General features: G+C 37.4%; 1 protein-coding gene across 1 annotated transcript; it reads right to left on the bottom strand.

Moving 5' to 3' along the window:
* Nucleotides 1-662: 662 nt before the first annotated feature.
* Nucleotides 663-15,511, bottom strand: LOC118805356. Its single transcript, XM_036566103.1, has 9 exons — nucleotides 15,378-15,511; nucleotides 9,562-9,663; nucleotides 9,030-9,102; nucleotides 8,830-8,879; nucleotides 7,459-7,542; nucleotides 7,291-7,386; nucleotides 5,104-5,193; nucleotides 3,435-3,515; nucleotides 663-1,400 (listed from the first exon to the last, which is right to left on the bottom strand). The coding sequence occupies exons 1-9, from the start codon at nucleotides 15,448-15,450 to the stop codon at nucleotides 1,267-1,269; spliced, it is 783 nt and encodes a 260-aa protein (XP_036421996.1). The 5' UTR covers nucleotides 15,451-15,511; the 3' UTR covers nucleotides 663-1,266.
* Nucleotides 15,512-17,056: the final 1,545 nt, after the last annotated feature.

Below are 17,056 nucleotides of genomic sequence, written 5' to 3'. Positions count from 1 at the left end.
AATATGTAGCACTTTCTCCTTGAGTCAGTCTAATCCTCTGGCACCTGCTCAGTAAAATAAATGATATACAAACAAATGTACAAAAAAAATTAAAAGAAGGAGGTAAACAAAAACTTTCCAAAAATGCTTTAGGCCTCAGAGAGTTAAAGGTGAAAAAGTTGGTGCTGTTGGTCTCCTTTAAAAGCAGTGTTTTCTTAAAGGAATGTTTTCAAACACTTTTCCCCTCTTACCCTGAATGTAGCTCAGCCAAGACATGTTTTATGTCTGAGTATAGGTAATATTCCGATATCAAAACGGCTGATAACACTTTGTTTAGCTATGCAACATACTGCTTTCACACAAGTCATGGTGCATTATTTTGCAGCTTTTGTTGGCCACAGCCATGCCGTACATAAGCAAAGCTTTCTCTAATAGTTGGCTCTCTGAATCTGCTCACCTCTCTCATCTCTCTCTCTTCACTCACGCACACTCCAACACACTTCCCCCAGCAGTTCCTGGCCCCGTCCACTACAATAAGAGTCCTTGGCAAAACAAACAAAGTGTAATAAAGCTAAAGAACGCATAACCTAGAAGTAACATGCAAAAGCATTTCTTGCGCATGCTACAATAGTTTGGTTCATTTTTAGAGATACAATTGTGTCGTTCAGTGTCAGAAACTAAAATGTAGTTCATTTTGTAAAGTTAAAATAAAGGCATGATGTAAAACATTGGATAGATTCTCATTCTTGTTCACTGAAATGTATAACTAGAAATTGTTATAAGGGAATTTATTTGGAAGCATATCCATGAACTCAATTTTAGATTATTTGCTGAATATGTATCATAGTACACAGGTTTATATATAAACTGAGGTCTGAGCATTATCCCTATTTTTCATGAAACATGAATAAGGCAACATTGGCCATGGGAACTTAAGAGTTGTTTCCTAGAAAATATCATTCAGGGAGCATAGCACTCTGGAAAGCTAGGGATGGCCTCCATGATGTCACTATTACTCATGTTAGCATTGTTTAGTTAGACTCTACACAAAACATGGCTGATTGACTACATTTGGGGTAGAGAATTTTTGGCTAAATTGCTACTTTAACAAAGTATAAACTTTTGTTGACACCTTTTGACCAGAAGCTCGAAGACTGAGTTCAGTACTGAGTTCAGGAAAGATGAAAAGTTTTCACTTTCTAATCCAAGTGAGTCTCAGCAGTCTTCTTCACTCACTCTTTCATATCTTATTCTTTCATTGATCATTTCCAGCTTCACTTCCCTTTTTCATACTGTTTTCTGTCTGAAGTACCACTGCATGTCTTGTCTGTCTCTTTCTGCCCTCCGCTCAGTCTCTCTCACGTTCCTCTCTATCCATCTATCACTCGGGGTCTGGATGCTGTCCATGCGCTCATATGACTCTAAAACACATACACACACACACACACTTGTCAGAATAACAATTGTAATAGTTATTTCTCAGAATATTAGAAAAGATTTAGAAAAGTGAAGTTTACACAGTGATGAATCAGTCTGGGCCATGGTGCTAGCACCCCTATGGGATTTCTAGTAGTATGTTAGTGCTAAACAGTGATTCACAAGAACATTTTTTGGCTGTTTAAAACTAAACAGGCACCTTTTAAGCTTAAAAGACATTGCAATTTTTACTTAGAACTTAAAAGGATCAAAGGATCAAAGCCTTGTATCTCCAAAAAAGTAACTTTACAAGAGACGGGACAAACGTTTTTAACGTTTTAACAATATAAGTTAATGTAACAAGATTTTATTCTAAGTCATTTTGGACTGTTTCTATTGGTCATAAATGTTTACACAATGTATATGGCAGTTGGCATTTTCAAATTATGTAAAAAAAGAAAAAAGAAAATGGAGATACAAGGTTTTGTTCCAGCAGTGACGATATATTTGTATGTGGCAGTTTTATGGTGACTGTTTCAGTAAAGAGACTGGAACACATTGCTTAGACTACAGCTCCTATTCGCAGTAAGTGAGGTATCTAGGACTAGCAAAACACAGAGTGACATTTGTTCTCACAAACTTGGGCTGTGACCAAAATGGATCCCTACTCCCTTTTTAGTATTGCACTTTATAGGGACATTTGAAGCTTGTAAAAGTATGTACTAAAGTTTCTAAGTTTCTAAAATTCACTTCTCATTCACTCCCAGCCTTTAACAAAACTATGTGTTTCTGTAGCTCAATTTGCAAATGCTTGTGTACAGTATTACCAAAACTATGACACGGAACTCCAGAACTGAACATGAAAATAAACCACATATCAGATATCACAAATACAATATCAGACAACAATCATAGCCCAAATAATTGTAATGATTATAGAGACAAACATCTGATTGAATACATGTAAATAGGCCAGTCACAACTGATTTCCATCTGAGCTGAAGTCCTGACCATCCATAAAAGGGGTCACTTCTGGAGTTATTTTGTTCACTATGAACGGTCCATTATGGGCCCAGAACATAATAGGCAAGTGCTTATTCATACATGTATAGGCAAGAGAGGACATTTGTGATGTGGATGAGAACATCTGTCAAAATTTTTAACTTAGATTTTCTATTTTCCTGGCTAGGTAATGTAAACTATGGGATATTTTAGTTCCTTTTATTTAATTTATTTCTATATAATAAAACTAGGCAGTTCTGTTTTGTAATGTCTTTCTGATGTAATGAATTTTTTTCAGCAGTTGTTAGTGTTTCTGATGTGACTGTGCTGTGATTGACAAAGTATATCTGTTGTAAGTACACTAGTGTTGATGTTTTGATGGAATGAATTTATTTTGAGATCTGCACTGCTATTATAGCTGTAGAGCGTTTTGGTCACAAAATGTACCAAGCCCGGATGAGTGTGAAAAGTTTCGAGAAAGTGGATGTAACACTGAAAAATGCTTCCTAGTGAGTGTAAAAAACTGTGATCTGGTGGACTCACACCCATCCTTGCTCGTAAACAACACAGACTTTTGCGAATGCTCATTTTATATGATAACATCACCTGTTACCCATTCGCCTGTTTACCTATGGAACATTCCAAAACAGGTATTTTTAATCATTCCCCAAACTTCCCAGTCTTACATTGCCCCTGTCCAAAACACACTCCTCAATAGTGCCTTGGTCCCACCCACTGTAAATCAAAATGTGATTACTTGGGTCCACTGTAGCTTCCTAATTTTGCTGGTGGTTAATCTGATGCTTTAAGACTTCAGTCCTGACCAATGAGAGAGCTAGGTTGGCTCTATCTACCACCACTTGCATTCTGTGATTCAAGAATTTAACCATTTTATTTCCAACCAAATGTAACTTAAATAAGAGTGTTACTACAATATCTGTAGAGTTTAAGTACTTTAAGATTGGTGATAATATTAAATAAAAATGCATTGATATAGAAAACGTATATGTTTCAAACTTTGGGCTGCACATGCTTACCATCATCCAAGGTGTTTGTGCTGTTGTGAGCTGCTGGTGGTCTGAAGGAGCACGTATTGCCCTCCATATTCTCATAGGACTCTGGAAAAGAGAAAGAGAGAGAGAGATGAAAAAGAGAAAAGAGTAAGAGGATGAGACACGTGAGAGTGTCTGTCTGTCTTCAGTGTTATTCAGACTGAGAAGTGCTGGATTACACATTCAACAAGGTCACATCGTCACCAGATGTAAAATTTACATTCTGCAATCATCCATAACATTTTGTCCACTTTAATAGATCACATGTTTTTGGGTGTCTCCAGTATCTGATTCCTACTGCAATGAACAAATGTGAAGTATAAATTTCTTCTGAAATGAACTGATAAAGTATAAATTTGTACTGTAATTAATTGATGTAAAGTACAAAGTCCTACTGTAAAGAAATAAAGACATAAATAAATTCCCACTGTCACAAACTGACAAAGTAAACATTTTCACTGTGTAATGGTTTCACGACAGGCCAGACAGGGGTATTGCTTGGCCTGGGCTTCTGGGGCTACAGCCCTGAATATTTTTTTACCCAGCCCAAAACCTTATAAAGTGAACATTTCATACGTTTCACTTCGGCTCGATTACAGTCAGACTGAATTTAAGTCCAAATCAGTTAAAAGTCCAAAATGTGCTTTGACCTCAATACCAGTTCAATTGGACAATCCATATTACTGTGTATGAACAAAATCCACTTTTAAATTATTACTATAAATACTAGCTTAAATAATTAAACATTTTTATGAGATGTTTGTCAGCCACGGTGCTGATTAAGGTGTTAGTTGCTGTGAGATTAACTCCTGGATGGTTACCAAAAATATACATAGCTAATTTGAGAATCATATGTTTGAGTGACTTTTCTATAAAATCTCTTAGCTCAATAGTATCAATTTTATTATATACTAATACAAATGGTGAGTGGCTGTGTGAAGGTGCTGATCTTTCACTTGTACAGCCTGCCAACAGTATTTGGCTCTAAGCTGAACAGCTAACTTTGCCAACCTTTGTATATCAAATGTTGCATAATTATTAGCCATTTAAAATGTGCATGAAAAGTATGCAAGTTGCTTCATTCAGAATAACTGAGCTGAGAAGGAGCTGTCAGATGTGTGCAAAATTGTTGTTCGGTTTATTTATGGCTAATAGTGCAACATGTTTCCTGCGTGTTTGGTAGCAACCGTGTGTGATATTACTAACTAGCATTTCAGCATGTGTGAGCTGCAGAGCCAATCTCCTCATCCGCAGTGCACACTGAATTTTAAGAGGCTGCTCTAGAGTGTTCAGGGTCGAGATGGAGGAGCTTGCAATTAAAACAGGTTGAGAACCACTGGTTAAGAACTATGACGAGTAAAAAGGAATAGATGGAAATGCATTCCAACAGATATTTTGAAAAAGCCAGTGGTGGGGTTACCACTCAGTCATACACTGTGGCTAGACAAGAAACTGTGACTCTGTAACACCATATAACCTGTAATACTGACAGATGTAAAAGTGATCAGATGACTGAAACTGAAAATTACAATATGGGAAGTACAAAAAAAACTGTGGACTCTTAGAACACCATAAATGTGCATCACACCGCATTCACACCATGTGGCGGGCAGAACGTGTTTGGTGATGTAAGGAGTGTGAGTGTGTGTAATACCATCATCGTCAACGCTGAGTGTGTGTTTTTGTGTGTGGTTGCGAGGCTGAGCATACACACATCCATCCATGTTCTCATATGACTCTCCATCTACAGAGAGAGAGAGAGAGAGAGAGAGAGAGAGAGAGAATGAGTAAACAAGACAAAGCAAGCATCGTAGGGTTCATATTTTTAAAGTAAAAGGTTCCTTTTTGAAAATCCATCTGCAGTCCAGGCAGTGCGGCTGACGAATGTAGAATTCATGTTTTACTCACATCCTCAAGCTCACCGGTCTGTTTAAAGTGCTAGCTTGGCTACGATGATGGCTCACACAAGCCACTAAAGTAGACTACAATTAGCTTTCGGACATTGTAAGTTGTTATAAAGTGTAAAAGGTTATAAAAGTTTAATTTAAAATATAGCCTTTGTCAAGTTAGAAGCAGTTACTTATCAAGTAATACACATAGTTAATGTTAGCTAAAGTGAGGCAGCTTTGTAGCTAGCTAGCTAAACTGTCATCTCTAACTTAAAGCTGAGTTCAAGGAAAACACTTTCCTTGAACAGCTGTTACAGTCATCTTTGCAGGTTACTACAAGGAAGTAAAATTAAGTAAGCTACTAAAGTTTCTTTATACTGCCCCCCAAAAAGGTTCAATTAGCTGACAGCTAGCTGCAGCCACCTGGCTTCTTGAAACATGGTGCCAAGTAAAACAGCTCATCATGATTATTATTATTATAATCCAAACTCAAAGTGTGTCTAAATGCTGCATTTACGCTGTGATAATATAACTATAAGGAATCGAATCATAAATATGACACCTTCGATCACTGGGTAGGGTCATTTGTCCACTTTGATGGAGGCAGACTGAAAGGGCACTCATTAAGCCCTATTTCTTTTGTTTTATCTAGATAACAACCCAGATCGTTGATCGGAAATATCATGACATAATTGTTTGCCTGTCTGGCTGCAGGACTTGGACTCTTAATAGCTAGAAATCAGTAGGATAGTCTTATTTTTTGCTATTAATTGTCAAAGACCTTGGAATTTGTATTTACCGCCAGTCAAATTAGAGGGGCTGCTTTCACCCAAAAATTACGCATGGGCAAAGTATCCAGCTGTCCTGCTCTCATCTATGATGTTCAACCTCTAGTCATTTTACTTTTCTCATATTCATATAGTGTACATCATACAATAAATTATAAATATATACTATGTGCTTGTGTATTGTGATACTGATATTATAATAAAATAGATATATACTACAAAATATGATATAGAGCAAAATAGGTATATACTACAAAATTAACCCACTTAGAAGCTTATTTCTTAATATATTTCTGGCAGCTGGATATGTTTTAATTACCATATTGATGTAGCTAATTTAAGCTGTGCATAATTTAAAAAATCAAATGAATGTACTGTAGTGTGAAACATTATATTACACTGAAACGCCTGAATGTTTTCCTGCATTTTATGCACTTTAAGGTATATGAGAAGAGCAGTTTGTATCTGAAAATGTTTGGTTTTCTATTCCAGTTGGGTTTATTCACAAATAGATCCACAGGTAGAAGGCTTCTGATGAAAGACGCATTTTAGACCACTTCAAGAATTTTTTTTTTTGTGATATACGTTGTTTTATACATGTGTTTACACGTAAGAAATATCAATGCTACACTATGATTAATACCATCTTTATTCGAAAAATAATTATGTGTTTTCCATTATACATCAGGATGTACAATGTTTTGGAATGAAACATCAAATTCCTAGGATATTTGCACCAAATGCAGATAGAATCTTTTAATTCTAAACGCTCTCTTCAAGTTTAGAATTAAAAGATTCTATCTGCATTTGGTGCAAATATCCTAGGAATTTAATGTTCAGTTGTCAAAAGTATCCCAATGCAATAACTTTAGGATATGAAAATGGGTTGAAAGTGGCTGCTGTTTTAAAAGTGAAATCTATAATTCTCAATATCTCAAAACTGCTGAATGCAGATAGAACCTTCTCATTCTAAGGCGGCAATGTAATGTTATTAATAATAAAATATAATAAAATATGTAAACAGTTAATACTGTATGTTGTATATGATACTTTCTTGTAGGGTGGATTAGCTTAGATTTATTGCATGTGCATGTGTGAGTGTGTGCATGTGTGTGTGTATGTGTGTGTATGTGTGTGTGTGTGTGTGTGTGTGTGTGTGTTTACCTATATCTGTTATAATCTGAGGCAGATGAAGGTAGTTGTTGTCATTTTGCTCTGATGCTGTCACGGCATCTCCCATTGCATCAGGGGTAATGTAGTCTAAAAAAAGAATAATAATTAGTAATATGTCTGTACTTACACACACACAGACACACAGACACACACACTGACCTTCATCCTGAGTTAAATAGTATGTCACTTTATCTTGATTGCTGTAGATGGCTGCTGAAACATTCTCGTAAGACTGGGCCTCTTCTGTAGACACACACAGTATTATTATTGGTAGTAGTATTAATACTAGTAGTATTAAGTTACTACATTTAAGTAATTTTGATAGAAATAGGTGTAATAGAAAAATATTGAAACATCCATTTGCTGAAAAATCTAATTTGCATAATTTACTCCTTACCCAAATTGCATCCCTAAATCATGACATGCTCACCTCAAATAAAATCAAGTTTTCTAATTGGTCGGTTATATGCAGGGGTTACACTCTGATTTCTTTACAGTGGTGGTGATAGGAACCAGGAGTCCCGATGTGTGCAACACAAATACAACCATTTTATTTACTATCCAAAACCACCAGTGAACCTACACATCTTCTGAGTTTTATATGTAATGTTGATGATGGTTAAATAGTCGTAAATATGAAAAAAAAATATTTTGCCTTAGAACACCCTTCATGTATCCTTCCACGATGAACAGATCAAAACAAATTGACAGATTTTAGGCCAAACGTTTATTACAAAACTACCATAAAACAGTGTTTCAGACATCTGGCTGAGTATTCATAACCGTTTCTTGTAATTCATGTAACTTCCTGTATGGGAACTTTTAGGGGCATTTAACACTTTAGACATCTGGTTCCTGTAACCACCACCGTAAACAATTCTGACTGGGTAAGTGTCTCTACAACAAAGCATTTCCACCAAACTTAAAGTTACCCTTTAAGTCAAATAATTTACCTGGCTGTTTTATTATTCCCTGTGTGTCATGTTTGGTATCAAAATTCCATAAAGATATTTGATGCTTTTCTGACAAAATACTAAAAAAAACTAAAGCCTCCAAACCACCAAAATGAGCTGTTCCAAACAGCAATGACGCCCATCTGACATGAACAAAATAACCTCCTATCCTAACTGTGTGCTTGGAGTAGCATCCTTTTAACAGACTGTTTATCCAGAAACTTTGAAAACATCTCTGTGCAATACTTTACTGCCAAGTGTTCAGTGCCATCCAATCAAATTTGGAAACATTCTTTTCAAATGGTCTTGCACTTACTGGAGCTTGGCTCTGATTGCCATTCACATGAGCCAGCTTTGTGTTCTGACCCAATGTAACCCCTCTATAGAAGCTTCTATTGCTTGTTAGCTACTTTAGGTAGGCGAATTTAGCCTCATAGCTCCAGGGCAAAACTAAAGAAGGAAACTTCAGAAGCCAAACATGTCTTGGCTGTTCAGCCACATTTGGAGTATGAAGAAAATAGTGGAACCTGTTTTTTGGCCAAACTATCACTTAAATGTGGAAACAGGGAATACTCACGTTTTTTGAGATTGGCCTCTTTCTCCATTTGAGCTTCAGTGAATTCAGGACTGCAGAACACACACACACACACACACACACACACACATAAAGTCACCCAACACTCTTAACTTTCAACATATCAAGTAAAGAAGGTGAGGTGAGGGGAGGTGGTGGGGGGAAACATAACAAGAGAAAGATTCCTGTAAAGGAAAGAGTACCGTGTATCATCGTGTTTTGCTGTTATGCCGTTAGTGGTTGTCTTTACAGCCGGAACCCTTCTAATTGTTTTTGCTGAAACAACAACAACAGTAACAATGCACAACTACAATAATAACAACTCAAAAACAATAAAAATACAGAAACAACAACAACACAGAAACAGTACAACAATAACAGCTTAACAATATAACAACAGAACCACAGCAACAGTAACCATACACAACAGTACAAGAACAAGAATCATACACAGTGCCAAAAAAACAACCGCAACACAACAATATCAATAGCAACAACATATGTAGCAGCTCACATACTACATATATTGACATACAGTTATGTGCATGTGTCTGTGTGTGTCTGCATCTGTGTGTGTGTGTCTGTGTGTGTATGTGTGTTTGTGTGTGCATGTCTGTGTGTCTCTGCGTGCCCGTGTATGTCTCTCTCTGTGTCTGTGTGTCTGTGAGTGTGTTAGTGTGTGTCTGTAAGTTTGTTTGTGCGTGTGTGTGTGTGTGTGTGTGTGTGCGTGCTTACTCTCTCTGCGGCGCTGTGTTTTGCAGATCAGTGTGAACAAGATCAGTCCAATCACAAAGGCAATGGAAGGAACTGTGTACAATATCCAGTCACGACGGGCAGCTACACACAAACACAGATTTGTTTTCATGCATTAAGAAATGGGCTCAAACACATGCCTTATATGTATTATATAAACGCAATTTACTATATGTAACAATAATGCATTTCACATATATTATACGAAGTATATGAGAGTGTATTTTTCCCCACTAGTCCCACCAGGCATTTTCTCCACTTAGTCTTCCAGACATGGACAGCTGTGGGATCATTGTTCAAAGTTAAAACAAGAAACAATTTTTACAGTGTAAAACAATTAACATTTAAGGACACAGAAATCTGAGTAATTGCAGGAGCTTGTGAGAGGGGCAACAGACTAACCATTACCTCCACCATGATGTTGTGAATTTGAACCCCAAAAATGCCCTACTCGTCTATAACTGGGAGCCCAAGAGGAGAAAAATATTTCTGGTGAGACTGTCAGATATAAAGAGTGCCAGCTAGTGGAGAAACTGAGTAAAAATCTACATTCTACATTACCTAACTGAGATGCAGAACTAAAAAATGTGAGAACTTTGTTTATAAGTTGAGCTTTTTAACAGTCTACCTCATCTATTGTTCATATAAATGACAGTCTAACCACAGAACCATTGTATTACATTGTTTCATCCATGTGTAGATCAGTTTGCATTAGATATAAGTGCCAAATTGGTTAAACACTGATGCACTCTAAAAAAATGCCTGGGTTATTTTTCCTCTAACCAAGTGCTGTGGAGCCTACTAGGTCACTTTGTTGGGTTATCTCTACAGTGCTGGGTAGTGCTGGAGCCCAGCTGCCTGGGTTAGAGGCTCAATCTTAGTGACACCAGAGACAGTGCAGATAAGACCACACCTCCTCCTGAACCCTACTAATCCACTACTGCCCTCATGAAGCCCAGTCTCACATCTCCGTCTCGATTTCACTTACCCTCAGAATAAGACAGCAAGCTAGCATGTTTTCAGTATCATGCAGACAATTATAGTTAACTGTAAAATTTGCTACTGATTTAGTTGTGTGCTAGCTTTGTTGTGTTTATTTCCAAATATATTTAGGTTAACAAAAGTCAGGCACATACATACACTACATAGCCCAAAGTATGTGGACGTCTCTTCTGTTTATTGAGTTCAGGTGTTTCGGCCACACCTGGTTAAAATCAAGCACATATTATCTTTATAGACAAACATCAGCAGTAGAATAGATCATACTGAAGAGCTCAGTGACCTTAAATGTAACTTAAATTAGCCATATGTCAATTTGTAGAATGCATAGTGCCAACAGTAAAGTTTGGTGGAGGAGGGATAATGGTCTGAGGCTGCTTTGCAGGCTTTAGGCTCATCCCCTTAGGGTAATATTACTGCTGCTAAAAATTGGGCCAACTCCATATTTAACCCCCAGTGGTTCTGGAATGGGATGTCCAACAAGCTCATATAGGTGCTATGAATAGGTGGCCACATACTCCACATATACCAACATAGTGGCATAAAGTTTTGAGGTTACTTCCAGAAATTATTGATTGATGGCTGTGATAAACATGGTTCATCCAGTAACACTGCAAGAATCATGACCAGAAATCATGGGAAGTAAGATCAGGATGGTGAAGTGTGATTAGAATTCACACTCAAACCCAACTGCTGATTCATCTGCACAAGAAAAACGTTTAATTCGGTTTATTAGCTATCTGACTTTTTTTGCTTCTCGTACACTTTGCCACAAGAAAGCAGACCTCAATGTGCAGCAGCAATGGAGCAGACCAATTTTGTAAAAAACTGTAATTTAATAAGTCATATTAGTCACCTGTTTGCCTCATTAATGTTTGTTAGCTAGCAGGCTAATGTTGTTCTGCTAAATTCTTAGCTAGTTTTTACTTCATGATAGTTGTTTCTTCACTAAGTTGTTTCGTATGAAATAAATATTTAATAAGTTAAGTAAGTAAGTAATGCATAAGTCAAGGTAAAGTTTAAATATCATTAAAACAACAGAAACTACAGAAACTAGTTTTTACACTGAGTTTAGAATGTTAGCTTCCCCGTTTTCCCCAGAAGGTGGAGGTTGCTATTACTGTTGCCGAACCAACAGTGACAAGTAGCTAGCACAAATAAAATGAAAAATGTCTGTTAAGTAAACTTGAAATAACACTACATTTGCAGTCTGCTAGGGTAAGACAGCCTCGTAACCTCCACATTCTAAAGGTTTAACCAGAGACAATATAAAGAAGGAGGACACAGTTTACTGGTTTAAAAAGGATGGGAAACCTCAAAATGTCCAAAAAGGTGCATACAGGGAAAGTCCCCCCTCCAAAAAAGAGCCAGTCGGCTTGCTGGTAAGGTGGGAAAAGCCCTCTGTTGCAGAGAAATGTGCATGCATAGTAGCCTGACCAAGGTGAAATAACACATTTTATTATTATTTGAGCTAAATGCTACAAACTGTATGCACTATTTAGTTTATATTTTTGTCAGATTTTACCAGTGATTGCAATTTCTTTTGAAATGTTAATGTGGCTTTCGGTTTCAGAAGTATAGGTACACTCCTTTGACAGAAACGACTTATGTAAGTGTTTCCTATAACTGTCTACCAGTTTCTGACATCTACATGGATAAGATTTTACGCATTCCTTCACAGTTCTTTCCATTATGCAATGTTTGAGGAGTTTCTTATAGGTATAGCCCATTTCAAATCCCCCCAGAGCATTTCAATGAGATTCCGATCTCCAATTCTACTTTTTGAGCTATTCCTTGGTGGATTTACTTGTATGTTTGGGATCATTATCCTGTTGAAAGGTCTACTTCTTCATCTTCAACTTTTTTTACAGACGGTCTCACATTCTCCTCAAGCACTGTATGGTATGAAGGAGAATTTGTAGTCTATTCTATGACTGCAAGTCGACCAGGCCCTAAAATAACCATAACTTTTCCATCACCTTGCTTTACAGTTGGTATGAGGTCCTTTTGATTAAATGCAGTCTTTGGTTTTCACTAAACATGGCTTCTGGTACTGTGGCCAAATAACTCTATCTTTGAGTCCTCTCTCCACAGCACATTGTTTTAGATGTCCTAGTCCTTGTCTAAATGTTGATTAGCAAACTTTAGTCTTGCCCTGATGTTCTTTTTAGACAGCAAAGGCTTCCACCTGGTGCGCATCCCAAGTAGGTCAAATGTGTTTAATGGTAGATACATGCACTTTTACATCAATAGTGGCAAGAGCTACAGGCAGATCCTGTGATTCTTAGAAACTTCTTTCAGCATCTTATGGTCTGCTGTTAAGTTAAATTTGCTAGGGGGTCCTGGTCTGGACAAGTGGGCAGTGGTTTAAATCTTCTCCCCTTGTAGATGATCTTCCAGACAGTGGAATGATTGATTTCCAATATTTTGCATATCTTCTTAAACCCCTTCGCAGACTCATAGGCATGTACAACTTTCTCAGAGAGCTCTTTTGATCTTGGCATGACAATACCAGACCCTCCTATAACAAAAAGCTAACCAGAACAGATATCTGAGGTTTGAATAAGGGAAGTTCCTCAGAGATCTTCTCTAATGCTGGTCTAATCATTGTCCAGTGCACCTGAAATCAATTTGACATGTTTGACATTGTGATATATGTAGGGGTGTACTTACTTTTTTTCACAAAATTGCATCACTCTTTATTTCAATTATATAAAGGATGACAAAATGTTAATTCTAAGTGTCACTTGTTAAATTATATCACCTTTATCTATCAACATTGTTTAAATGAAGACTTGATATCTTGATTTATATCGTCACTGTCCAAAGAAAAACAAGTATCTCCAAAATAGTTACTTTACAGAAGATGGAAAAAACTGTTCTTTACTTTCCATGCACGTTAATGTAAAGAGGTTTTATTCCAAGCAATGGAGCATTTCTACTGGTCAATTCATGATGAAATTTTCACAAATTATAAAGGACATCTGCTATGCTCAAATAATGTAGAAAAGCACAAGCTGAAAAAAGTCCCAATGACGCATGTATTTCTGGGGTTAAATATCCACAAATGTAAAGATTAAGCACATATATGTGAGGGCTAAACATTTATGTATTGAAGAGTGCAACATGTATTTATTCAATGTTTAAACCCATACTCTCAGAAAAAAGGTACAACACTGTCAGTGGGGTGGTACCCCTCTTGTCACTGAGATGGAAACCTGAAGGGTACATCTCAGTACCTTTAGTCAGGGAACATAATTGTACCATAATCCAACTGAAATTATATTTTCTAAGCTGTGTTGACTCCACACACCCAGGCTTTTTATTTTGTTGTTCTGTTTTAAAACTTTAGGCTATAATAAGATACAAATATGTACTTTTCACCGGGGAAAAACTTTTTAGGTTCACAATTGGACTTTAAAACCACTGTTGTACCTTTGAGGGTACATTTACATTGTTTGTAGCTTGATGAATGAAAAATGTACCTGCACAGTACCTTTATTTCTAACAGTGCATATAGGAACATATGAATAGGAACATAAGTGATGGACATCATACTGATACTGGAATATCAGTCATATTCTGTCATTAATCTGATTAAACAAATCAATAATATCCAATTACTGATCTGAACTGCGCTCTGTGTTTCCAAGCCTGCTCTGAAAAAAATCATAATGTGCATCCAACAAAAAAAGAAGTTTTGTGTATCTTTTTTACATTGATAAATAACACAGTACCACACAGAAAGCTCAAATTCTACACGCTGATATTGCCAGTGTCTCTGAATATGTCATCAGCAAGATGTTCAATTTGATATGGACAAACAACCATGTATTTAACAGTGAAACACCCATGTATTTAAAGATCATTCGTCTACGCATTTCAGGAGGTTACACACCTATGTACTTAAATGTCAAACACCCATGCGTTTAAAGGTTAAATGTTTGTGCACTTTAGGGTTAATAACAGTCTCTAACTCTCTGCAGGCCTCACATCCCATGGGACACTTTTGATGACAGTTATGTCTTCTGAGAAATAACAGCATTTCTCAACACATCCTCCACTTCTCCTTCACTCCTCACAACAATGACTTCTCTCAGATCAGCACAATGAGCCTGAGCCATTGCGTGTGGTGTGGGCAGCCTGGTGTGTTGCAATGGCTGTGGGTCACAGAGCTTTGGTTATAGTTCTCATAGTGCTCCACCAAAAATACGGGTTCTCGCAGTGCCCATATAACTCACTCACTGAGGTGGTTTGTCTCAACTTCAGTTGACACTCCTATAGGGGGACACTGACCATCTGATGTATATCATGTATACAGATGTATACCATATGGTGATAGTCAGCAGTCTGGCATCATTACATTACTTACACACAAACAGATGTATATAAAAATGTATTAGGTTGATTGTGTAAGTAAAGTTACATGTTAGCCACTTTTGAAAGAATACTTCTTTCAAAAGTGGCTAACATGTTTGTGCAGTTTCTGCGGGTTTGCATCCAAGTGCCTTTGTATGCTACAAGTTCACCGATGCCATAGACAGAAAGCAGGTCTCCTGAAATGAATGATAGCTTTACTAAAGGTAAAGTGTGGACACACCTATACTAAATAAAACACTGAAAAAATATTATATTTAGTTGTTGAGACTGTCCTGATGCTGAAAAATGTAAAAAAGTTTTGACTGGAAATTGATAAACGATGGGTGGTCTCAGTATTCGGTACAGTACTGTATGAATGAATACACTGTAACACAGGCAACAAACACACACACAAACATACACAGAGTAACTCTTTTTACCTCGAATAGCTGTAGATTCTGCGTTGCTTGGAACCAGTCTAGATTCTGTGGTGTTTGGAACCAGTCTGGACATGATCACACACACTTTCAGATGCTTTCTTCTACACTGATGAAAGGATGAGAAAAAAACAAGAGAGCAGATGTGACGGAAGACAAGATGAGTGTGTAAGTGATGATGCTTAAAAGAAGAAGTGAAAAATCACACATGCGTGTCCACAAACATATTACTCTAACACAATACTGCGTATTGCTGTGTGTGTGTGTGTGTGTGTGTGTGTGTGTGCGTGTGTGTGTGTGTGTGTGGAGTCTCCATGTTGTACTCTATGAGTGTGTGTATGTGCTGCTGGGCTTCACCTAATTCAGTGGAAGCTCTTGTACATTAAAAGCCTCATATCCTGCATTTCTCTCATGCTTTATTTTTCCCTTGAGGTCCACTTACGATGTTTGTGTGGGTTTAAAAAATTGCGTTATGTGTCAAAAACAGTCCCGATTCATTTTTATAAGACCATGTTTCAACCTCTCTTTGTCCCTTAAATTTAAACAGACTGTTTTTTTGCTGTACCTTTAAGACTGATATACTGTCATATGCAAATGTTTGGGTGCCCCCAGTCAAATTACAAGTTTTGTTGATTCCCAAAGTGCAAATAAGATAATACATCCTCTACAGAGAACACACTTCTGCATATTTTAATACACAATTATTGTTTACTTGTAGGCTGTACGGACTGGGCAATGAAAGTTTATCAATGTTTACATACAGCATCAAAATCTTTTTATTTAAAAAAAAAAAAAGAGTAAAATTTGTTTTGCATAGCAAAAAACATTATCAGCCATTCTGAAGCATGATTTTTTGCCCATTTATATATGTATGCACCAACTGGCCACTTAATTAAGTACACCTCTTTGTATCCACACTCTTTGTCCATTTTATCAGCTTCACTTACCATATAGATGCGCTTTGTAGTTCTACAATTACAGACAATAGCCCATCTGTTCCTTTGTATAATTTGTTAGCCTTCTTTCACCCTGTTCTTTAGTGGTCAGTACCTCCACAGGGCCACCATAGAGCAGGTATTATTTGGGTGGTGGATCATTCTCAGCAGTGCAGGGACACTGACGTGGTGGTGGTGTATTAATGTGTGTTGTGCTGGTATGAGTGGATCAGACACAGCAGTGCTGCTGGAGTTTTTAAACACCTCAGTGTCACCACTGGACTGAGAATAGTCCACCAACTAAACAAAAATATCCAGTCAGCAGCATCCTGTGTGCAGCATCCTGTGACCACTGATGAAGGACTACAGGATGACCAACAAAAACTGTGCAGCAACAGATGAGGAATTATTTACATCTACAAGGTCGACCTACAAGGTAGAGTGGACAGAAAGTGGACACAGTATTCAAAAACTCCAGCAGCACAGATGTGTCTGATCCACTCATACCAGCGCAACACACACTAACACACCACCACCATGTCAGTGTCAGTGCAGTGCTGAGAATGATCCACCACCCAAATAATACATGCTCTGTGGTGGTCCTGTGGGGGTCCTGACCATTGAAGAACAGGGTGAAAGAAGCCTAACAAAATATAGATATGCATTCTTAGCGAGAAGAGCTGTCTACAGTATGAAAAAATGTTCTCTGACTTATAATAGCAGTGGAACCCTTTTCAGGGGTGTGGC

The sequence above is a fragment of the Colossoma macropomum genome, unplaced genomic scaffold (genome assembly GCF_904425465.1).
Source record: "Colossoma macropomum unplaced genomic scaffold, Colossoma_macropomum, whole genome shotgun sequence".
Lineage (NCBI taxonomy): Eukaryota > Metazoa > Chordata > Actinopteri > Characiformes > Serrasalmidae > Colossoma > Colossoma macropomum.
This window is presented reverse-complemented; position numbering and strand designations above follow the sequence as displayed.